The following is a 26,018-nucleotide window of genomic DNA, read 5'->3' as shown; positions in this document are numbered from 1 at the left end:
CAGTCAAACGACATTTCATTATATGAATATGCCACATTTTATTTATTTGTTATCAGTTGTTGAACATTTGGGTTATTTCTCTTTATTGCTTATTGTGAATAGTGCTGTAAATATTTGTGTTCTGTAAGTTTTTATGTAAGCATACGTTTTCTTTTCTCATTGAGCATATACCTAGCAGTGGAATTGTTGAGTCATATGGTATTTCATATGTTTAAATTTTTGAATAACTGCTAGATTATTTTCCAAAGTGGCAGCTCCATTTTACATGCTTCAGAAGGATCTGAAGTTTCTATTTCCTCACATCCCTGCTAGTATTTACTGTAATCTATGTGAATATAGTCATCCTAATGGAATAAAGTGGTATCTGAGGGTGGTTTTGATTTACATTTGTCTCATGGCTAATGTGGTGTTCATTTATCTTTTCATGTGCCTATTGGCTATTTGTATATCTTATTTGGAGAAATACTCAAAATCTTTTGCCAGTTTAAAAATGAAATTGTCTTGTTGTTGAGCTATAAGGATTCTTTGTATACTCTGGATAGTAGACCCTTATCTATATTTTCCCATTCTGTGGTAATGTGGTCTTTTCACTTTTTGTTGGTGTCTTTTGGGGCCCCTGGGTGGCTCAGTTGGTTAAGCATCTGACTTTTGATTTCCACTTAGGTCATAATCTCATGGTTTGTGAGTTTGAGCCCCACGTCGGGCTCCACACTGACCTTGTGGAGCCTGCTTGGGATTCATATTCTCTCTCTCTCTCTCTCTCTCTCTCTCTCTCTCTTTCTCTCTTTCTCTCCTCGCTCTTCTTGCTCTCCTCACTCTCTTTCTCTCTGCCCTTCCCCTCCCCCCTTCAAAACAATGTTTTTAATTTTGATGAAATCCAGTTTATGTTTTTTTTTTCTTTTGTTATACATCATACCTGAGAATGCTTTGCCTAATATCATATCTTGGAAATTTACTTCTATATAGTTTTTAAGAATTTTATAGTTATGTACTTTATGTTTAGGTCTATAATCCATTTGGAGGTAATTTTTACGTATGTTTATATACTCTTTTTGCAGGACCATCAAATGTGTTCAAGATTGTGAAGATGATTATGGAAAGAAATTTTCAACCTGTAATTATTTTCAGCTTTAGTAAGAAAGATTGTGAAGCCTATGCACTTCAGATGACCAAATTAGATTTTAACACAGGTACTATGTAATTTCAGCATAGTTTTAATGTTACGTGTAAATGAGTGTATATCTGTTTCTAGTAAGAAGATCAATATGTTGTGATTAATCTATTGTGTATTGCTAGGATATGCAGTTCCCCCTACAGTCACAGTAACAAGTACTCATTACCTTATAAAATCTTTAAAAAAGACCTTGTTTTATTCTTTCCTTCCTTTCCTTTCTTTTGTTTTCTTTTACTGGGAGGTTTAAAGTACATTGCTCTGTGTAAAATCCAAAGACCCTTACTGAAAAATACTAGAATTATATTCCCTTATACTTCATTGCCATAAGCTCCTTTGCTTTGGGGATTTTCTGTGTGACTACATAAGGTTAGGTTTCTTGGTCAGATCACTTTCTATATAGAAAGTGCTGTGGTTTCGGGGTGCCTGGTTGGCTCATTTGGTTAAGTGTCCAGCTTCGGCTCAGGTCATGATCTCACAGTTCATGGGTTCGAGCCCCACGTTGGGCTCTGGGCTGACAGCTCAGAGCCTGGAGCCTGCTTCGGATTCTGTTCTGTCTCTTTCTCTGCCCCTCCCCGCTCACACTCTGTCTTCTCTCTGTCTCTGAAAAATGAATAAACGTTAAAAAAGAAAACAAAGTATTGTGCTTCATTCTTCTGGAAATCCAAACCAGGAAGGCTTGCCCTTTATTTAACCGTGGTATAATCTTTTGAATAAAGTAGTTACTTGTATTTGATTAATAAATTATTCCCACATATTATCTGTAAATGTAACCCAAAGTCACACAGCTAGGTAGTAGCACAGCCTATCCAAAAATTCAGCATACTGAATACCAGCCCATTTATTATTCATTTCATCCTTTTACATATGTAATCTTGTATTGTGAGGAGTGAATAATATCCTCAGTCATCCAAAATCAAATGTCATTTGTATTGCTTTCATTACCAAGGCACAGAACTAAACCCATGCATTTTAGGGCTATCTTTTTACTTATCCATAAGCAAAATGATAATAACAGATAACCCACATAAACTCCTAAAGTTAGTGATATTTTATTTTTTAATGGAGAAATTGCTCTGCTTAGAAATGTTTTCTTCTAACTGCTAATGCTGAATTTGCTTAATGTCGCAGGGTCATATATTTAATTGAGCAAATATATATCGGCTTCCTATTATTTAGTAGATGCTATATGTGAAGGCAGTATAAAGGTTAAGAGCATATGCTTTGGAATTGCTCCTCTAACAGTTAATAGCAGTTTCCATCATTTGGAGTTAGTCTCACTTTCCTCAGTAGTGGATAATAATAGTCCCTGTGATCTATAATTGTTAGTCTTACATATTGGATATACGGCACTTAGTGTAGTTTTTGTTATTTTTATAAGATAGTACTTTTATTCATGGATAAATTCTGTTAGATATATTTTGAAGGGCAATGAATTTTATTAAATGGTAATTTTTATCCACTTTCCCTTTTGACTGCCTTAAATACTCTTTTATTCTTGATAGATTTTTATTCTTTGCAGTGTGTGAGGTTTGGTATCACTGATTCATTTAGATATTTATGTACCTTTGAATTTTTTCTTAGATGAAGAAAAGAAGATGGTTGAAGAAGTATTCAGTAATGCCATTGACTGCTTGTCTGATGAAGATAAAAAACTCCCTCAGGTATGATTTAGTGTCCCTAAGTGTGGGTATTAAGTGTGGTAGGGTACTTTCACTTCGCATTTCTTGGTTTTGTTACTATATATTGCACTGTTTATGCACTGCTTTAAATATGTTGCGTTGTACCCAGAAATAATACCTTGATTTTTATTTTACACTTCTGAAAAGATGACAGTAGGAAAGATTTGCTGCCTAAGGGAACTAAAAACTAGCATGGTCTGGAAATTACTGCTTCAGTTCCTAATACTACAGAATTATTAGTGCTAGTTTTAAGTCACTAAATTTCTTTATTTTATTTAGAGACAGAGAGAGGGAGGGAGGGAGAGAGCAAGTGCCTGTGCTAGGGGGAGGGGCAGAGAGAGAGAGAGAGAGAGAGAGAATCCCATGCAGGCTCTGCATTGTCAGCAAGGAGCCTGACACAAGCCTTAAACTCAGGAACCAGGAGATGATGACCTAAGCTTGAAGATCAAGAGTAGGACACAACTGACTGGGCCACCCATGTACCCCAAGTCACTAAATTTCTTAATTCATAGGACTACCAAACAAAACACGTAATGAAAATCATGTGTTTAGCAAGGAATTTAATGTCTACTCTGCTTTTAATCCAGTGGCTTCTCTTTTGACTATTGGAAATGCCTGGAATTTCTAAAATCTACTTATGACTAGGTGCCCCTCTCAGAAGTTCTGGTTTCATTGGTCTGGTGTGTGTTGTGGTTGTTAGAATCTCAGAAGCTCTTCAGGTGATTCTGATGTGCATCCAAACCTGAGAACTCCTGTAGTATGACCTAATATATGAAAATTTTGTTTTGTGAAAAGAAAGTTCAGAGGTCAGTCATACTCTGCTTATAAATGATTGCTCTGATATATAAGGGATTTATGGTAAAACTGCAGTAGGATGTTTAAAATAGTATTTAACTTACAAGATTTTCTTGTAATTTCTCTTCCAACCTGAATTACTAGTATTTGAGGGCTGAGCTATGTCTTGATACATTTTTGTTACCTTAGCATAGTTCTAATAGTAGACATGTAATGCCATTTGTTAAAGTGCTAATGAGGATGAATTCTTCAGTAATTCAATTGTTTTTAGGTGAAGTACATATTTATATTGAGTATGCCTTGTGTTTATTTATTTATTTTTAGTAGGAGCTGGCTATTATTTTTTTAAGTTTATTTTGTGCAGATATAAATGTCCTTATGACTTAGTTTTTGGGGACAAGGTGAAGTGATGCTGGAAAATTTGAATGAGGCAGCAGTGCATATATGAATTTTATTTAAAACATATCATTCACATTAAGGAAAGCTAGGACAGAATTATGTTGAGTTTTGAGTTTAATAATCTGGGAATATGGGTTTAGTTTTGGCTTTTATTCTGAAAAGGTTATATAACATTTCTTTGAACAGCCTTCTTTCTTGATCACACATTTTTCTTCGGTTTAACATTTTTGATGTCCCTTTTCTGTACATTATTGAAAAATAAACATTATTCCAAACATAGGTCGAACATGTACTTCCTCTTTTGAAGCGGGGAATTGGTATTCACCATGGTGGCTTACTTCCTATTTTGAAAGAAACTATAGAAATTCTCTTTTCTGAAGGATTGATAAAGGTATGATTTTATTTTTATTTATTATGCCTTAGAATTGTGTCATATGGACAGTTTGAAAATTATTATTTTTAAGTAGGCTCCACACCCAACATGGGGCTTGGACTCACGACCCTGAGATTGAGCTGCTTGCTCGATTGACTGAGCCAACCAGGTGTCCCAACAGTTTGAGAATTATTTAGAACACTGTTTCTAGGCAGCTTTACATATATGTGCATACATATGAATGTGTAAAATATGTAAAAAATGTTTAAAAGTAAATATTTACATATATATGTTTTTAAACTAGGTCCTGTGGAATGACTTAAATACTGAAGTTGATTTTTACATATAGTGTTATAATTCATTCAGGTTTATAGGTAAAATTTTATTGGTTTTTCTTCCTATTATTCAAGTAAGAAATGGTAACACTATACAGTGTGGGGTTTTTCAGAAGGTGCTATTTAATTATCAGAAATGGAATTGATTCTTAGTGGACTCCTTTCTATATACAGACTAAAACAATTAGAAAAGACAGGAGAATTGCTGGTAGACTTACAAAAGAGTTTTTCAGGATATGCTATTTTAAACTGCAGGGAGTCTAACTTAATTTTAAAGGTTATGTTGATGTTTGTACCCAAAAATAAGGTGTTAAAAATGGGAAACAAATTCAAAATGTAGTCATAAACCTGCATATGACTCATAAGTTATTTTATGTTTAATGTTCAGGTTAGAATTTGAAAAATCAGAGTTATGAGGATCTCAGCACTAGTAGAACATTTAAAAAGTTAGTCACATTTAAGAACATAACTTAGGAATTTTAGATAAAAAATTGGTTACTATTTATACCTGGGTCCTGGTAAGGCCCTGTTGATGTTCTTTTGTTGATTATTGTTGAGGCTTATTTTAAAGAATCTTTTCTTAAAAATTTAAGTGATAGTTGGTGGTGGTAAAAGTCAAATAGAACGATTGCAAATAAAGCAAAAAATGGAAGACCATATTCCCCTTCACTTCTCAGGAATACCCATTAACATACATACAAATAATACAGGACTTTTCTTTAATTTTATTTCTTTATTTTGAGAGGGAAACAGTGCGAGAGAAAGAGAGAGGAAGAGGGAGGAAGCATTAGTTGGGGAGGGAGAGAAAGGGAGAGAGAATTCTAAGGAGGCTCCTCATTGTCAGTTCAGAGGCTGATGCGGGGCTCAAATTCACAAATCATGAGATCACGACCTGAGCTGAAATGAGGAGTCATTTAACTGACTGAGTCACCCAGACACCTGATGACTTATATTTTAGACAAAAATTGTACTACCCATGTTACTAGATTTTGTCATATGCATAGCTTTTCATTCTTTTTAACAAGTGAATGGCATTCTTTTGAGTTGATGAAATAAGATTTTTTAATTTTCATTTCTATTGGTGAAAATTTAGATTGATAATACTTCAGTGACTTTACTTGTATGTATACATCTTTGTGTGCTTAAACCATACAGTTTTTTGTGTGGTCCAGTTTTTGTTGGTAAAGTCTTAAAAGTGAACTTAGCCAGTAACTCTCTTCTCCCCTCAGAGATCCTAAAGATGGCTCCAAAACTGTGGTATCATTAGTTGGAGAGCCAGGAAATGTGACTTTCTGTGTTTAGAAAAGTAATCTACAGCCTCATGCTTTGTACATTAGACCGGTAGTATCCTCTTCAAGTTAGCACCACTGGAATTTAGGAAAAACTTTTCTTTTCCCTAATTAAAAAATTTCTGGGATGCAAGGGACTTTAGATACTATTTAATCATTTTATATTTAAAATACTGAAACACATCTGGGACTAGTATGTGGTCTTATTTTTGCAATCTCTAATTTTGAAAAGTAATGTTTTGTTTGTACTTGAAAATTACAAAACTAGTTTTTTAGCTTAATGTACATGTTTAATCATGTAAATTTTTCATTTATTTAGGCCTTATTTGCCACAGAGACTTTTGCCATGGGAATTAACATGCCAGCTAGAACTGTTTTATTTACAAATGCCCGAAAATTTGATGGGAAAGATTTCCGATGGGTAAGTAAAATAATTAACATGTTGAAATAATTTTTTTTAACATTTATTCATTTTTGAGAGAGCACGAGCAGGGAGGGGCAGAGAGAGAGACACACACACAGAATCCAAAGCAAGCTCCAGGCTCTGAGCTGTCAGCACAGAGCCCGACACGGGGCTTGAACCCACAAACTGTGAGATATGACCTGAACTGAAGCCATACCCTTAACCAACTAAGGCACTCACGTGCCCCAATGTATTGAAATAATTTTTATTTTACCATTTGTTTTACCTAAAGTGATTTGGGCTTATATAATCTTTGAGATTTTCAGTTATAAATCTGAAGAATTTGTACCCGAGCCAATAAGCGAGTTCATCAACATTACACTTGAGATCCTTCATTTCTATCCATTAGCCAAAAACAAAAACCTCTCTTGATGAAAGAGTTTGACGATGAGGGATAAGTGTGCAGATGATTCGTGAATGCTTTAAAACATTAAAAAAAATTTTTTTAATGTTTATTTTTGAGAGAGAGAGACAGAGTATGAGTAGGTGAGGGCAGAGAGAGAGGGAGGCGCAGAATCCGAAGCAGGCCCCAGGCTCCGAGCTGTCAGCACAGAGCCTGACGTGGGGCTTGAACCCGCAAACCATGAGATCATGACCTGAGCCAAAGTCAGATTTTTAACTGAGCCACCCAGGCGCCCTTAAAGCATTTAAATATATCTAGAATGTTCATTTTTTAAAGTTTAGGGTATTTAAAGCACCCAGTCTGTACTGACTGCAGTTGCTCCTCATTATTTAACCTTTCACTTTTAAAATAGAGGTTTTGGGGCGCCTGGGTGGCTCAGTCGGTTAAGCGTCCGACTTCAGCTCAGGTCACGATCTCACGGTCCGTGAGTTCAAGCCCCGCGTCGGGCTCTGGGCTGATGGCTCAGAGCCTGGAGCCTGCTTCTGATTCTGTGTCTCCCTCTCTCTCTGCCCCTCCCCCGTTCATGCTCTGTCTCTCTCTGTCTCAAAAATAAATAAACGTTAAAAAAATTAAAAAAAATAAATAAATAAAGTAGAGGTTTTAATAGGTTTAGATGTAATGTCTTTTCTAAGGCACAAGAAAGGAGAGAAAGGTGGAATCATGCGTAAAACAGTGAATTTGGATAAAAAGTAAATTCTTAATCAGGGACAAGGAACCCATTCAGTAAATGGTTCCTGAATTTAAACTTTGTTAAAGTTAAACCCAATCTCTAAATTTAGTTAGCAGAGTATAATAAAATGTTGTGTTACGGATTCTAAGAAGTTATGTACAGAAGGATAAAGCATATGAAAGAAGACACTTCATAGAGAGGGCAATCCTTATACTTAGAAACAGCAGCAAATGGTTACTTACCCAGTACACAGGGGAGCTTCCCAGGGGTGAAAAGCAGGTAGAAGAAGAGAAATTTCTAGTTTGAGTTCCAGTACAAGCCAAGAAGACTCAGGTAAATTGGGTTTTGAGAAATTTTTCAGTAGTTAGCTATTTCTTCACTTAACCTTTTGTCCTTGAAAGTGATTTTTTTCTGCTTAGAGAAGTTTCTGACAGTAATTACTGATCATCAAAACACTGAAAAGCACTCATGGTAGAATTGTAAAGGCAAGGCATTTTTTTTTTATTTGTTTTAAAATTTATTGAATGCTATACAAAAGAAATAGAAGTACAGTGAGATAGGTGCCATTTCTCTTTAGAAATTTTTACATAGTATTCAGAAACTTTCTCTAACCTGTAACTTTTTAAAATTAAACTTTTAAAAATTCCTGTAGAATGTGATTTGTCTGTAAACCAGTTAAAAGTTTCATGTTTTATATTTTAAAATAGTGTAAGTTTTAAAAATCTTTATAATTTATCAGTTTAAAATTACTTAAGTCTCCAAATACAATTGATGCCACAAGAAAATGTGTAAATAAGTGTTTTGTGACTTTACATTCTTCTTGGCATCTCAAGGACTCTAGGGTAAGACTGCAGTGTATGATAGATTATTGAACTTAAGAAAGCAAGCTTGATGAGTCAGGATCATTTTATTAAACCTGAAAATCATAACCAACCATAATCTTGTAATGATACTCTTGGGCCCTACGGAAATTCTCTTGGATTGCCTTTTCAGAATGTTCTTATCAGATCTTTTTTTAGGATTGGCTTTTTTGTTATGTTTTTCTGGTGCCTTTGTTGCTTCCTGGTTGTTAGGTCTGTTTTTGATGCTGTCATTAATACGCATTCTTGTAGCATACTGGTTTTTAACTCTTTGAGTCAGATATTTTTTGAGAATCTGAAAACAGTGGACCCTTTCCATCAGAGAATAGTATAGAGACACTTACAGATAAAACTTTGTCCATTCTCTCTGTGGTTGAATGTCACCCTGAAATGACTTCTAACCTTTCTCCATTAGGTTCTATTCTTAATGGTGAATGGACTCTCCTGAATTCTAAGAATGTATACCAAAAAATAAGAACTGTACTTGAAAAATAAGTTTATATTAATTTAATTTTGCAAATTAAGAAAGTTTATTACAATCAAGTAAAAATTGGTATTTAGTAGAGTTTGAGTCTTTGTTTACTTTCTTATTTCTTAGACTCTACTATTCCAGAACGTCTAGCTCAAAGATGTTTTTTATGTCCATGGATTAGCCAATCTTTACCTCTAGCTATGGTGTATGTGATCATTTTGGAGCTAAACATTCTTTTTTTTTTTTTTTTTTTTTTTTTATGTTCACATATTCATTTTTGAGAGGGAGAATGCATGGGGGAGGGGGGCAGAGAGAGAGGGAGACAGAGGATCTGAAGCAGGCTCTGTGCTAGCAGCAGAGAGCCCATAGTGGGGCTTGAACTCATGAACTGTGAGATCATGACCTGTGCCAAAGTTAGATGCTTAACCAGCTAAGCCACCTAGGTGCCCTTGTAATATTTGCATTTTTGTGTTTTCACTTAAACTCCTAAAAGGTGATTTTTTCAGTCACGTTCCCTTTTTTGGAATGTGTTAACTTGTGTTTTGTGTATTTTTCTGATTTAAGAATATGTTTTTCACCAGGTTTTCTCCTAAACTCTGTGTTTTTAATTATGTTCACTCAGATTTCCTCTGGTGAATACATTCAGATGTCTGGTCGAGCTGGAAGGAGGGGAATGGATGATAGAGGAATTGTGATTCTTATGGTGGATGAAAAGATGAGCCCAACGATTGGAAAACAGCTACTTAAGGTAACTGAGTTAAGATTCTGTGGTGTCACCAGGAATTTGAGAAACTTATTTCAGGAGGTACCTTGAAATTAGTTGTGTCAGTTCCAATACCTTTCTAAGTAGATGAGTTAATCTACTAAACCATTTGTGCTTGAAAGGTAGAAGACAGTAACTGCTCAAAGTGCTGTACCCTACTTTTGTACCCTACTTTCTGTTATAATAAGTAAAGATCAACTCATGTGAGGGAGGGAATGTAAAGATCCCCACAGAAGGCAGAAATATTTACTTTGCCCTCCCAATTTAAGGCACTTTCCCTAACTGCCTTCTCCACTGAACAAATTGCTCTTCCCGAGTAGGGCACATGCTCTCAGTATTTTGGGCCATTACCTTCCCCTAGCTTTGTAATTCCACATAGCTTAATAAATTAATTCTGCAGTCTAGCATTCTAATGCTATTGATGGATCATAAATATCCCAACAAACAAAGTTCAACTTTTAAGCTTTTTTCAAATTAGCCTGTTCATTTTGCGTGTTTAGTATTTTTGTTTTGGATTGTCTTAAGGGTTTTATTTTTGTTTTATCTTGGAGAACTTCTCAGGGAAGTTTGGCCTGGTTGCTTTCCTTCTCCTCCATGCAGTAAGAACTTATTAAAAATTCCTAGAGAAAACTGTTAGTAAGATGGGAAACTCAACATTAATTAAAAATATAAAATTAACTGGCAGATCATTAGCTAAAGCTTCAAAACTTGTTAATTTCATACATGGGTCATTATCTCTGAAATGGACCCTTTTCAGTTTCTAAGACTTGGGAACAGCAAGCAAGGAGAATTTGAGATATGGGTGTGGGAAGTCTTATATGCTAAAGCAAATATATGTAAGAGTATATGTTTTTTTTTATTTGAAGACAAAGTTTATCTGTACATATTCATAGCCATCATATGGTGTTTTAGAGATTACCACTTGGAAACCTGTTTTTAAGTGTCCATGTAACTTTAGTTCTTCATGTAGAGAAAATGACACAAGATTAGAAATTTGTATTTTTAGTCTTCAAATTGTGCCAGATATAATAAACATTATTTTTCTTTCCTTGTGATCTATATATGGAAAAAATTGAATCAGGTTGCTAAATAGTAAGAAGCAGGATTTTAATGACAGTATCTGGTTCCTTTAGTACAGATTTTTCATTCCATTTACTTGGTATTTCTGCATGTAAAGTGCACCTGTTAAGTTTAAAAGTTCTTTTTTCTTTCATTTCAAAAATTTTGTTGTGGAAAAAAATATTAATTCTTGAATATTCTGTTGAGATCTACCCTCAACAAATTTTTAAATTTCAAAATATATTATTGTTGACTATAGGTACACTATCATATGTCATATCTCTGGAGCTTATTTATCTTGCTTGACTGAAAGTTTATGACTTTTGATTAGTAATTAACCTTTTATACCCCACCTCAGTTGTTGGCAACCACCATTCTACTATTTGATTCCATGAATTTGACTATTTCAGAAAAATCATATTCGTGGATTCATGCAGTATTTATCTTTCTGTGGCTTATTTCATTTAGTATGATGTCCTCAAAGTTCATGTTGTCACATATTGCAGAATTCTTTTCTTTAAGGCTCAGTTGTGTTCCATTTTATGTATATACCACCTTTTTTTTAATCCATTCACCTATTGATGGACATTTAGATTATTTCCACATCTTGGCTATGTGAATAGCACTGCACTGAACATAGGAGTGTTAGTATCTGGTCACCATTTTAATTTTGATTCTTTTGGTTAAATACCCAGAAATAGAATGCCAGATCATATGTAGTTCTTATTTTTTTTTTTTTTTTAAATTTTTTGAGGAATATCCATTCTGACCGTTGTAGTACGCAAGAGTTCCCATTTCTCCCATCATTTTTATTTTAATGTTTATTTTATTTGAGAGAGAGAGAGAGAGTTAGGGAATGGCAGAGAGGGAGAGACACAGAATCTGAAGCATGCTGTGGACTCTGAACTGTCAGCCCTGAGCCTGAGACAGGGCTTGAACTCACGAACCGTGAGATCATGACTTGAGCTGAAGTCAGATGCTTACCGACTGAGCCACCCAGGTGCCCCTTTCCATCATTTCTTTCTTTTTTTTTTTTTTTAATTTTTTAAAATATCCATCCATTTTGAGATTGAGTGAGAGAGAGAGAGAGACAGAGGACAAGCAGGTGAGAGGCAGAAAGAGAGGGAGACACAGAATCCGGAGCAGGCTCCAGGCTCTGAACTGTCAGCACAGAGCCTGACACAGGGCTCAAACCCAGGAACCGCAAGATCATGACCTGGGCCAAAGTCACATGCCCAACTAACTGAGCCACCCAGATGCCGCTCCATCATTTCTTAAATTAACTCTTTAAAGCAGGTTTATTGAGATATTATTCACATTGCATACATTAATCAATATTCCTGATTTTTAATATATTCACGGTTTTGCCACCATCATTACAATCAGTTTGGGAATATGTTTATCAGCCCAAAAAGAAATCTTCTATCCATTCAATCACTCCCCATTTCCTTCCCCTTTCCTTTCCCCTAAGCAAACCACTAACCTATTCTTTGTCTCTATAGACTTGCCTTTTCTAGGCATTTCATATAAATGTATTCAGATAATATGTGATGTTTTGTATCTGGCATTTCTTTAGCATAATATTTTCAAGGTTTGGCCATATTGCAATATGTACCAGGTCTTCATTCCTTTTTATTGATGAATATTGTTCCATTGTGTGGATTTAGTACAGTTTATCCCTTTATCAGCAGATGTATATTGAGGTTGTTTGTACATTTTGGCTATTGTGAATAATGCTGCTATGAATGTTTCTTTACAGGTTCTTAGGTGAACTTGTTTTTACTTCTTTTCCATATATACCTACGAGTAAAATTGCAACGTCATATGTAATTCTATGTTTAACCTTTTGAGGACTTGGCAGACTGTTTTTCCTCAGCAGGTGTACCATTTTACAGTCTTACCAGCACAGTATGAGGATTGTAATTTCTTTGCATTCTAGCCAACACTTGTTATTACCTGTCCTTTTGATTTATAATCATACTAGTGAATGTTGTACTAGTGGTACCTCTCACTTAGAATACTGTATAGTTTGACTTGTTGAAAGGGTATAGTACCTGCTTATTGATAATATTGCAGTTACATAAGCAAATATGTGTCTACATTTCTAGGTTTCTGGACATATTTATTGAGACTAACTGCCCTACTACTTTTTTTTTGTCCCCTAGGATTTTTTCAGGTAGTTTTACTATTGTTAAAGAATTTGTAGGCAACTTATTCAGAACAATAGCAACTAATAGTTTTAGAACATTTTACATATTTTAGGCATGGAAATAATTACTGGCACTATCCCAATTTTATAAATAAATAAGGCATACAGAAATTAAGAATTTTTTCCAAAGTCATTTTGTTGTTAAATGGCAAATCCTGCTTTTAAAGTAAGACAATGTGATTTCAGAGTCCATGCTCCTAACCACCATGTGCTACTACTGCTTCTCAGTACTTCATGCAAATAGATTGTTCAATTACTGGCTCAGACAGAATTTGGCATGACAGCACATGCCAAATTGTTCTTTTGACAAACTTTTTTTTTTTTTTAATGTTTATTTTTGAGAGAGAGTGTGAGCCAGAGAGGGGAAGAGAGAGAGAGAGAGGGAGACGCAGAATCCGAAGCAGGTTCCAGGCTGTGAGCTGTCAACACAGAGCCCGACGTGAGGCTCGAACTCACAGACTGTGAGATCATGACCTGAGTCAAAGTCGGATGCCTAACTAACTGGGCCATTCAGGTGCCCTATTCTTTTAACATACTTAATACAGTATATGAACTTATAAATCATTATAACCTTAGGTCTGTTTTATTTTCCTTTAAATGTCAATAATTGAGATTCGCCCTTAAGTAATAGGATTTTACTGAATGGAATGTTTATTTTCTCAAGTAATAATTAAAATACATAGATTATTCAGAGTCACTGTATGCTAAAGGAATTAGTATGCTTTGTACGTTGGTAAAATTTGGATCTGTTTGTCATATTTAATCATTTTTCCTTTTGTTAGGTTAAGTAGTCTTAGCCAGAAAGATGACAGAATACATCTGTTCATTGCTTGTTGGCTAAAGGTTATTTGTGGCAATTTACAGTATCTTAGCATGCATACACAGTTCTATATTTGTGCATGTAAATCATTTAATGATCTTACATTTAAAATATTTTAGTAATTTCTTTCTTAGCCTCTTTGGCTTGACTAGTTTTCTACCACCCATTATAACAACGTATTCAGCTTTCCAAAATGGCTCTTGTTACAGTGTCCTCTTTTTGTTTATCTAATACCTTCATATCCATTGCCCTTTAAAACTTTTTATTTTATTATGTTTATTTTTTAATGTTTATTTATTTTTGACAGAGAGAGAGAGTGTGAACAAGGGAGGGGCTGAGAGGGAGACATAATCCAAAGCAGGCTCCAGGCTCTGAGCTGTCCGCACAGAGCCGGATGCAGGGCTTGAACCCACAAACCAGGAGATCATGACCCTGATCGGGGTCTGAAGTCAGATGCTTAACTGAGCCACCCAGGTGCCCCCGTTGCCTTTTTTTTTTTTTAAGTATATTTATTAATCTCTACACCTAACGTGAGCTTGAACTCATGACCCCCAGATCAAGAGTTATATACTTTACTGATTGAGCCAGCCGGGTTCCCCTCCATCTGTTGCTTCTTATTTATGGTCAGAGTTTTTATCTATTAGTTCAGATAGAATTTGACATAAGACAGGAGCTTGTTCTTTTTGTATATACTTGATGTGAGCTACAAAAAAAACCAAAACAACTATTCATTATAGTGTTTTCTTAAATAAAAAGTTGGGTCAGACAGAAAGTGTGTGTATAATATCCAGAAAGACTGGTGAATGTATCTTTTATTCTTCAGCAGTTAAGAGATCCTTTACATTTCTCCAGTATAATCACAAAAACATATATATTCCATAATTTCTGAAATGAAATTTCAACTTAATGGTTTCTTACAGAACATATTGTGCTTCTTGTAAGAGACTATCCAGGCTTTCTGCTTATAAACGGTTGTGTGTTCATTTCAACCTGAATTATGTTGTTAACGGCTAAGGAAGATGAAATTTATTTCCTGGTTTTTCAAAGCTTTTGGAACTTTAGGAAGAACATACCTTGAGTATGTGATTTCTTACGGACCTTTTTTGAAGAAGTGGAAAGACCCATGTTTATGCATTTTCTTCTGTCTTCCACTATTATGGTTCAAAAAGCAAAAATAGAGTGGCAATTTTTTATACTCCTTGCCTGAATGAACCATGCACTCTACAACTTCAGAAATCATTAAAAGTAGAATACCATTCGAAAGGTAGTATTACAAATCTGCTTTGGAAAATTGATATGTAGCTCTCTTAATCGTACTACCTTTCAGTGAGCAACTTGTCAACTGAAATAATCCTTAAGGGGAGCCTGGGTGGCTCAGTCAGTTAAGCGTCTGACTTCAGCTCAGGTCATGATCTCACGGTTTGTGAGTTCAAGTCCTGCATCAGGCTCTGTGCTGACAGCTCGGAGCCTGGAGCCTGCTTCGGATTCTGTGTCTCCCTCTCTCTCTATCCCTCCCTGACTAGTGCTGTATCTTTCTCTGTCTCTCAAAAATAAATAAATGTAAAATAATGCTTAAAAAACTACTTAGTATTGGCTACCGTTGTTCCAGGTTAAAGTTTAGGTGACCCTTTTATTAGGCTTTCTGTTGATACATGATTTAAAAATTTTATAATTTGGCTGATCAAATTAAATATATAAAAAGTTGAGAAATACTTGATCAATATTTGAGGGTTCCTATAATTTTAGTAATGTGAATATTGAATATTGAAAAGATAGGGATGTGAAATAAGTTGCAATTTAATTTGCCCTTTAGGAGGATTTTAGCCCACAGACTCCATAAGATGGATCCTCCTACCTCTTTAGCTTGAGCAAATTTCTTCACATCTCTGAACCTGTTTCTTGTTTAAAATTAAGACAGTAAATTGGTTTTGTTAGGAATATTGTGAATTGAAAACTTATTATTGAAAGTGATTAGTATATTGATTGGCAAATGCTTTGTAGATGTGGTCATTTTTAAACTTGGTGAATCTATTTACATATATAGATAGAACAGAAAGTGAGTAGCGAGCAGTATATGGCTCAATAGCACAGTGTCTACTACAATTCGGGAAGGAAGAAGATGGATTTTCACACCAGCAATTAAATACTTGGCCAGAAAGTGACACATCACTACAATTTATTGGCCCACACACCAGGAGTCCAGAAAGTGTAACCTTATGAAGTACCTAGAAGGCAGAAAGCTAAACATACTTGGCTTTTATTTTAAGAACAGTATTTTTTTTTTTTAATTTTAACGTTTAATTTTTGAGACAGAGACAGAGCATGAATGGGGGAGGGTCAGAGAGAGAGGGAGACACAGAATCCGAAACAGGCTCCAGGCTCCGAGCGGTCAGCACAGAGCCTGGCACAGGGCTCGAACTCACGGACCGTGAGATCATGACCTGAGCCGAAGTCGGACGCTTAACCGACTGAGCCACCCAGGCGCCCCAAGAACAGTATTTTAAGAACTGCTGTTGGGGTGCCTAGTTGGCTTAGTCGGTTGAGCATCCAACCTTGGCTCTCAGGTCATGATCTCACGTCTTGTAGTTTGAGTCCCCCGTTGGGCTCTGTGCAGACAGCTCAGAGCGTGGAGCCTGCTTCAGATTCTGTGTCTCCCTCTCTCTCTGCCTCTCCCCTGCTTACATTCTCATATCTCTCTCATTCAAAAATAAATAAACATTAAAAAAAAAAAATTAAGAACTGCTGTTCCTAGTCAGTGGATTTTTTCCCCCTTCCCTTTCCCAAATCTCAACTGTTTTATCACTTTGTGTTGGTCATTTAAAGGAAATAACTTAATACATTTCTATAGTATTCCTTAACATGGATTAAATTGTTAGTTTAATTGGCATCTGTATAAATTTATTTGAAAAAGTTACAACATTGACATTTTTTTTTTCCTCTTAGGGCTCAGCTGATCCTCTAAATAGTGCTTTCCATTTGACCTACAACATGGTTTTGAACTTGCTACGTGTAGAAGAAATTAATCCTGAGTACATGTTGGAAAAATCCTTTTACCAGTTTCAACATTATAGAGCAATTCCAGGAGTAGTAGAGAGTAAGTATAAAATTACTGTAACAGTCTATTTAGCTAGTAGAGTAATAGCATAATTACTGCATTATTGGCTGCTAGGCCATTGTTTATTTTCTGGTTAGCTATATCTTGGTTTTTACATAAAGTGAGTACTACAATCTGATTATTATAACCAACTAGAACATTTTAAAATAAAAGTAAGAAAACTCTGTCAGAATACCTTTATAGTTGGTTCAAATTTAATATAATTTAGTGTTATAGTCATATTACGTTATAGCTCATGTTGATGAATAATGATACAACAAAAAGCCTGGTATATTAAAATTTGACCTGTAAGAAGCATGTGTGTATTAGCCTTGCCCTTGTATGTTTTCTCAATATAAAAGAGTGCCACAGCACAGGTTTGTAAATGATTAAGGAAATTTAATACTTCAACTGGGATTTGAGTTCAGCCTTTTTAGAATTTCTAGCTCCTATTATGATAATGCTTTCTGAAGTTGAGAAACTAAGTGTTCTGTGGTAACTCTTTTCAAGTAGAATTGATTCTTAGAGGATATTTTGGCTGATCATCAGAGCTGATTAAAATCCAAAACAGAGGCAAAGATTGAAAATACTGTTTTGGGTAGATCTTACAAAAATAATACATAGTCATAAAGAAAAAGCCCCCAGAAAATTGAGCGGAAGATAAAGAGGAAAGTTAAAATCACTTGTAACCTCCTACAGAGCCAGCCACAACACTTTGTAGCTCTTCAGAGTTTTTTTCTTTCTCATACAAATGTTTTTTTTAAAGTGGGATTAAGTACATTAGTTCTTCCTTAACCACCGTTGTTATGTGTTCCAAGATTCCCACAGGATACCTGAAACCACAGACAGTTATAACAACATATTGTAATAAAGGTTACGTGAATAAGGTCTCTCTCTCTCTCTCTCTCTCTCTCTCTCTCTCTCTGTCTCTCTTTGTCTCTCTCTGTCCCTCCCTCCCAACCTCCCATACCCCACCCCCAAAATATCTTATTATACTGTACACACCTTTCTTGTGATGATAAAATGCCTACCTGATGAGGCGAAGTGAGGTAAATGACATAGGCATTGTGATGTGGTGTCAGGCTACTATTGACCTTCTGACAGATCATCTGTTTATAGAATGCATTTGAACACAAGTAACTGAAACCACAGAAAGCAAAACTGTGGATAAGGGGGAAGATGACTATATACAGTTTTTATAAAAGTAACAATGATATTTACATTTAGTACCTTTTGTTAAATATTTACCTTATGCCTTGGCTTTGTGTTAATACTTTTTTTTTTTTTTAACGTTTATTTATTTTTGAGACAGAGAGAGACAGAGCATGAACGGGGGAGGGTCAGAGAGAGGGAGACACAGAATCTGAAACAGGCTCCAGGCTCTGAGCTGTCAGCACAGAGCCCGACGCGGGGCTCGAACTCACGGACCGTGAGATCATGACCTGAGCCGAAGTCGGACGCTTAACCGACTGAGCCACCCAGGCGCCCCTGTGTTAATACTTTACATTCATTACCAGCTCTGGCTTTTTAAAATTTAATTTCCAGTATTTTTTGAAAGTATGATATTTATAACTACATAACATTTCCATTTTATAAATGTGCTATGATACATTTAACAATAAAGGCAAATTTGAGATACTTTTATATCAGTTCAATTTTTATGTAGCCAAAAGTAAATGAATTTTAATAATGTGCCTTAAAGGAAAAAGGCTGAAAACATCCAACTGTGTTAATTTATTTTTTCTTTTTCTTTTCTTTACCTTTACATGGATGATAGATCATAGTTATTTCTTCTTATGTTAATTTTTCAGGTCTTAAGTAAGAGAGGGTTCTTCATTACAAACTATAAAACTGGAAGGAGCTTTGTGATCATTTTACAAGTTGTTTTAAAGACCTAGCACTCCCTTCTCCCTGAATCCCTGTATCCTTATTGCTAAGTGCCATGGCTTCCCCTTCAGATTCTGATTAGACTTTACCAGCCATGTGGGACCAGTCATTCGCCAATCACTGGAAGATTGAGCCCCCAGATACATTTGTTTGTCCTGTCCCCAGCAACCCCAGTTGATGGCCACAAAAAAGCAGATCTGGTTTTGGATGATACCATTCCCTGTCCTTAACCAGAGATACTGAGGAAATAACTTTCCAAATATTGTCTTACAAAATGACTATCACTGTAAAACAATACTTGTCACCAGCCAGTGAACAAGTAGTAGAAACCCACAGGTTTGGTGCACTTTGATTTGAGGGAAAGTAGGACAGGGCATCTATCTGGAAAGAAGTTTGGAAATTCTGGGGGAAACCTAGTCAAAAAAAGAAGTGGGATCTTGATGAGCTGCCCAAATTTGAGACAAATTTTTAGGTTTGGCGAGGCACACTGTGCAAGGGGTAGAAACATATAGAAGGCATAAGGAAATTACAAATTGCAGTTAGAGGTCACAAGTGCCCAAAGTCCGTTCTGAATTTTTATGAGGCAAACTTGCCTGCAAATGTAATGGTTGTCATTGTAAGATCAAATTTTATTGAACGTGCTGCTGTTACAAGGTCAGTGATAGCTCCTAACTCCAAGTGGATTGGATATGGTTGGAGCAGCACAGACTGGATCCAGGAAAACATTGTCTTATTTGCTGCCTGCTCTCCTCCACATCCATCAGCCATTCCTAAAGAGAGCTGATGGGTTTGTTTGCTTGGTGCTGGCACCAACTTGAGAACTGGCCTAACATGTACAGCAAGTAGCTGCTGAATACTGTCGAGCATGTCATTGGAAGCCCACTTGCATCTATGGTGGTGCTCCTCAGGGACCACATATTTGTGATTTGGAGAGAGGTGTGGAAATCTGTATTGCATTACCTGGAAGACTATTTAGAGTGTGGAAAACCAGTCAGAGAAGAACCACCTACTTTGTCCTTGATGAAGTAGATGGAATGCTTATAGGGGCTTCGAGCCCCAAATAAGGAAGATTGTGGATCAGATAGGACCTGACAGGCAAACCCTAATGTGGAGTGTGACTTGGCCCAAAGAAGTAAGACAGCATGTTAAAGATTCTCTTGAAGAACTACATTCGTATAAACATTAGTGCACTAGAACTGAGTGCAAACCACAACATTCTTCACATTGTAGGTGTGTGTCATGATGCAGAAAAGGATGAAAAACTTACTCGTCTAATAGAAGAGATCATGAGAGAGGAGTACAATAAGACCATTTTTGTTGTTGTTGAAACCAAAAAAAGATGTGATGAGCTTACTAGATAAATGAGAGATGGATGTCCCACCATGGGTATACATAGTGACAAGGGTCAGCAGGAGTATGACTGGGTTCTAAATGAATTCAGACATGGAAAAGCTCCTATTCTGGTTGCTACAGATGTCACCTCCAGAGGACTAGTTGTGGAAGATGTGAAATTTGTCATTGGATATGACTACCCTAACTCCTCAAAGGAGTTCATTAAATTGGAAGAGCTGCTCGCAGTACACAGCACAAAACAGGCACAGCATACACTTTTTTTTACACCTAATAAAATAAAGCAAGTGAGTGACCTTATGTCTGTGCTTCCTCAATCTAATCAAGAGCACTTATTCCCAGTTTGCTTCTGTTGTTTGAAGACAGAGGTTCTGGTTGTTCCAGGGGTAGAGGAGGCATGAAGGATCACCGTTGGGACAGATACTCTCTGGGCAAAAGTTGTGGATTTAATACCTTTAGAGAGAAGTAAAATTAGGACAGAGGTTACTGTAGTCTGCTTAAGAGATTTTGGGGCAAAAAGTCAGAATGGTATTTATAGTGCTGCAGTCTACACCTGTGGGAACTTTGGAAGTAATTTTGTGTCTCTTTACCAGTTTTAGGACTGGTAATCCAATGGGCACTTACCAGAATGGTTATGATAGCACTTAGCAATATGGAAGTAATATTCCAAATAATGCACAGTAGTATGAACCAAAGGGCATATGCGTATCCTGCTACTGTGGCTGTGCTATGATTGGCTATCCAGTGCCAACAGATTATTTTGAGTAATACTTGAGAAGTATCTGTAAATGTCTGTTTTTCGTAATTGTTCTTTATCTTCTATGTTTTCAGACAAGATAGTTTTTTAAAACTATGTATTTATTTATGCAGAGAAAGAGCACACAGGCGTGTGTAAGTGAAGAAGGGGCAGAAAGAGAAAATCCCAAGCAGACTCTGTGCTGACAGCTCAGAGCCTAATGTGGGGGCTCAGTCTCCTGAACTGTGAGAAATCCACAGTGACTCTTAGCCGAAATCCAGAGTCAGGCGCTTAACAGACTGAGCCACCCAGACATCCCAGACAAGATAATTAATAAATAAAGGGAAATGCAGATATGACTGCACTGCAGCAGTATTTATGGTATACATTTTCACTATGTAAGTTGGATATTTCTCTGCATTCCTGAAACAATTTTTAGGGTGTTTTTTTTTTTTTTGTATTAGAAAATGCAGGCTTTGTTTTCATAAAAGTAAATGTACAGTAATTAGAAATAAAATAAATGAAGGCAACACATGACCTTCTAATGAAAATATTTGAAGACTAAAAAAAAAAAAATAAAGGCCTAAGAATAAATAAAGGTCTAGGGAAGTTTAACTCAATATCTGTGGGTATACGTTTGATTGGTGGCATAATTAGGATTAGAATCTTGGACTCGTGCTGCTAAGCTAAGCTGTTTTTATTAAGTCATAGGTCATTCTTTTTTTTAATGTGGTAAGAGTAGATTCAGTAACTTCTCTGACTGAAAAATACAAGGCTGAAAAAAAGGTGATTAAAGAAACTTGAGCTGGTTGGTTTTTTATTTTTTATATTTTGGGAAAACTTTTTAATGTTTATTTATTTTGAGGGGGAGAGAGATCCCCTTCAAAATTTTGAGATCACAACCTGAGCTGAAGTCAGATGCCCAACCAACTGAGCCATTCAGGTGCCCCTGAGCTGGCTGGTTTTAAGACTTACCTTTACTTTAAATACCACAAACAAAACTTGAATTTTTAAAATACACCTTATAAAATTAATGGCAAATGTATGTAATTTCAGATTATATTTATTATTTTCTTGTTAAGTATCTGATGCCATTTGTCTTGGTGAATAATTATGACCTTAGCAAAGAGAATAATGATTCTCTTTTGTCAAGGAAGCATATTTTTAAAGGCGTTATAAATCTTTCTCCTGCAAAGTAATTATATATAATAATAGAATAAAAAACAGTATCAGTAAGATTTAAGTACATTGTGGATTTGGATGTAAATTAAGTATTTTTATCAGATTAGGACATTCATTAATTTTGCTTCATATGTAGAAATTTCCGATGCTGCCTTTGAAACACATATACGGTTACAAGCCAGCTTAATATTTTAAATAAAAAGAATTAAACTTTAAAATATTCCTACTGGGGTGCCTGGGTGGCTCAGTCAGTTAAGTGTCCGACCTTGCCTCAGGTCATGATCTCATGGTTCATGGGTTTGAGCCCAAATTAGGCTCTGTGCTGACAACTCAGAGCCTGGAGCCTGCTTCGGATTCTGTGTCTTCCTGTCTCTCTGCCCCTCCCCCACTCATGCTCTGTCTCTCCTTCTCTCTCATAAACAAACATAAAAGATTTTTTTTTTAAAATATTCCTACTAAGCAGTTGCCGCTAGGTCATGCATGAATGGGATAATTATATACACACATACACAGCCATTAGTTAGATTGGTTTAGTTACTGAATAACCAAGAGAAATAGGAGGGACATTGGTGCACCAACCTTTCATGTTTTTTCTTTATAAAAATACTGTATTCTAACAACCAACAAATTCTTTTTAATTTCACTTTATATCATTCTTTTATAATTCCTTAGAAAGTATGCCAGATATGATGGGGGATAGAGTGAGAACTCAGTATTTTCCCATTTATTTAAACCCCTTTTTATGACTTCTCACTGGACTCAGATTATTAAATATGACTTTGACAAAGTCTCTGCTACCTACTCTGTGAACTTAAACATTACCATCATTTCTCAATCCCCTGTTCTCTGTCTCTCTGAGCCCTAGCTGCTGTTATTTTCAGGGTGGTTCTGACTGACTTGCCTTTTAAAGGGATTGTAAATAACATAATCTGCAACTCCTGGTATTGCTACGATACATACACTGGATTCTTCCTGTACTTGAATTATCCCTGCTTTCCCTACCTATGTTTTTAAAGGAGAAAGACCTTTTTTTTTTTCTGACCTTTTGATACTAATAAAAAGATTAAGTGTTGAGTAGAAAAGTTTAATGTGAAAGAGGTAGAAATTTAAGTACTGAAAAAGAATTGATGACAGAATTGTACCACCTTTGCTACAGTCTGCAGGACTGAGTGGTATGACCCAAGAGTCATGTTGGTGTAGGAGAAGATGGTTTTAGGTGATAAAGGCTATGCTGTGTGCTTTAAAATTGCAGAATACATCTTAAATGCAGTTTGTTCTCATTTTCAGTTATTACGAAGAAGGGTATAATTCCTTTTGCTATTGATACTGCTAGAACCTTTTCAAGAGAGCTGGTATTATTTTCATCATATTAAATATATCCAAATGAAAATGGAGACTGTTGTCTTTGAAGTATAGAATTAATCTTTATACCTTCTTGTGGTTTGCAAACTTAGATGGCTGGCGTACATGAGATGTTTTCATTTTGATTTACTGAGTCCACATTAGATTTTCCAGTGGGCTATAGAGAAAAACTTCTAGGATTTCACTGTTCTTATACTGAAAGGGAAAATGCTAAATCAATTTTAATCTTTTGTGTAGTGTCATTAATAGATAACGCAATGGTTAATAGCAAGAGTTGTGAAGTTAAATATGGGTTTGATTCAAGACTATCTGAGCCTTAAGTTTGCTCATATCAGCCACTTGTATAATATCTAATTCATCCAGTTCATAAGAATTGAGATAATTTATGTTAAGTGCTCATCTAGTAGTTTTAATTACTGATAACATTGCTATACAGATCAGTAAAGCCATTTAAACTTTAATCTTTTAGAAAATTTGCTCAATACTGGGAATAGCAGTCCTTTCCCCATCACTCCCAGGTCTATATCTGTGCACATATTATAGGATATTAATATATTTTTGGAACCACCACCTTGCCTCTCCCTCAAAAGGAGGAAATTGGTTGCTAACTGTCTTAACAGTTTATGAGAATATCTGTCACATGCTGTTTCCTAAGATACTGAGGCTTTCCTATGGTGCTGCACTGTAGTAAAACCAGCTTTTTATACTCAGGTTTCTCTACACTTACAAAGTTCTGTATGGCTGTAATTAGAATCTTAGATACAAAATGCATGTGACTTCTTAAAATGTCTCAGACTTTTGATTCATTAGTTAAGTGGTCTGAGCACAGAAGTGATATGGAGTGGAGGATGGGGAACAATATTTAAGCCCCTATTGTCTCCATAAACAAATTCTGTCAGTGCTTAGTGTTTCATTGATGCCTACCAGTGTTACTTTGTAACTTTAAATGGGGCAGCAGGATTAACATTTCTGTGTCGTTTTCCTTACAAAATTTCTTTTTTTTTTAAGTCTATCATTTTTGAGAGGGAGAGAGGGAAGGTGACCAGACACAGAGAGAGAGAATTCCAAGCAGGCTCTGCATGGTCAGTGTGGAGGCTGCGAGAGAGAGACAGAGAGAGAGAGAAAGAGAATCCTAGCAGGTTCTGCATGGTCAGTGTGGAGCCTTACCTGGGGCTCGAACTCATGAACTGTGAGACCACAAACTGAGCTGAAATCAGGAGTCGGATGTTTAACTGACTCAGCCATCTAGGTGCCCCCTGCCCCTTATAAAACTGCTTATTCACTGTAGTTTGTCAAATATTCTTTTATAGTCTTATATTGTTTTTTTAATAATATTTATTGCCATATATGTGGTAAGAATTGCTTCTAGTCTTCATTGAATGTAGTACAGTTCTTATAAGAAGCCGTGCATTTATTTAAAAATAACTTAAGATGATGTATTATGCCTAAGGAAATGCAGAAGACCAGAAATTTGAGGGAACAGTCTGTGAGAATGTTGAAGATGATAATAAAAATAATAATGAAACTTGTAATATCCTCCCTGAGTGTGTACTGTGTGTTATACTCTTAGCTAAGTTCCTTCCGTATCTTTTGTCAGTTAATCTCTAATTACAGTCTTGTGGAGAATGGGTGCTCTTGTTATCTTCACTTTGTGGATAAAGAAATTAAAACATGCAGATTACATAGAGTTTGATCAATGGAATAAAATTGAGAGTCTAGAAGTAAATCCATACACCTGTCATCAGTTGATTTTCTTTTTTCTTTTTTTTTTTTTTGAAAAACAACAAAACAAACAAAACTTAGGTTTTTAAATAGACTCACTTTTTTTTTTCAATATATGAAATTTATTGTCAAATTGGTTTCCATACAACACCCAGTGCTCATCCCAAAAGGTGCCCTCCTCAATACCCATCACCCACCCTCCCCTCCCTCCCACCCCCCATCAACCCTCAGTTTGTTCATCATTTGATTTTCAACACATGCTCTTGGAGCAATGGGATAGCCACAGGTAAAAAATGAGGGGCGCCTGGGTACCTGAGTCGGTTAAGCATCTGACTTCGATTCAGGTCATGATCTTATGGTTTGTGAGTTTGAGCCCCGTGTCGGGGTCTGTGCTGACAGCTCAGAACCTGGAGACTGCTTCAGATTCTGTGTCTCTCTCTCTCTGCCCCTCCCTTGCTCGCGTTCTGTCTCTCTCAAAAATAAACAAACATTTAAAAAATGAAATAGACGCACCATATACAAAAATTAACTACAATTAAATGAATGTCCTGAAAGAAGAACTGAAACCATAAAACTCTTAGAAGAAAACATAGATATAAATCCCCATAACCTTGTATTTGGCAGTCATTTCTTATATAAGACAATGAAAGTGGAAGCAACAAAAGGAAAAGTAAATAAATTTTGATTTCATCAAAATTAAAAACTTTTATGCTTTCATAGACACCACTAGTAAATAAAGTAAAAAGTAAAGTCCACAGAATGGGAGAAGATAATTTGCAAATCACATATCTCATAAGGGTCTAATATCCAGAATATGTAAAGAACTTTCAATAACTCACAAACAGAAAAGACAAATAATGTAATTTTTAAATGGACAGAATGTTTGAATAGACATTTTTCCACAAAGAGGATAAACCATTAG

General features: G+C 35.8%; 1 protein-coding gene and 1 pseudogene across 1 annotated transcript in view; both read left to right on the top strand.

Moving 5' to 3' along the window:
- Positions 1-26,018, top strand: part of MTREX (Mtr4 exosome RNA helicase) — a 105,900-nt gene that overhangs the window by 26,404 nt on the left and 53,478 nt on the right. The window contains exons 11-16 of the mRNA XM_019414251.2: positions 1,059-1,190; positions 2,756-2,835; positions 4,328-4,438; positions 6,364-6,465; positions 9,535-9,660; positions 16,707-16,857. Of these exons, the coding sequence (XP_019269796.1) occupies positions 1,059-1,190; positions 2,756-2,835; positions 4,328-4,438; positions 6,364-6,465; positions 9,535-9,660; positions 16,707-16,857 (702 nt within the window). The remainder of the gene's footprint in view (positions 1-1,058; positions 1,191-2,755; positions 2,836-4,327; positions 4,439-6,363; positions 6,466-9,534; positions 9,661-16,706; positions 16,858-26,018) is intronic.
- LOC109246410 (probable ATP-dependent RNA helicase DDX5) lies at positions 18,839-21,145 on the top strand (annotated as a pseudogene).

The sequence above is a fragment of the Panthera pardus genome, unplaced genomic scaffold (genome assembly GCF_024362965.1).
Source record: "Panthera pardus isolate Hobbes unplaced genomic scaffold, ASM2436296v1 HiC_scaffold_2, whole genome shotgun sequence".
Classification (NCBI taxonomy): Eukaryota; Metazoa; Chordata; class Mammalia; order Carnivora; family Felidae; genus Panthera; species Panthera pardus.
The sequence above is the reverse complement of the archived record's forward strand: the minus strand, read 5'-3'. Positions and strand labels throughout refer to the sequence as shown.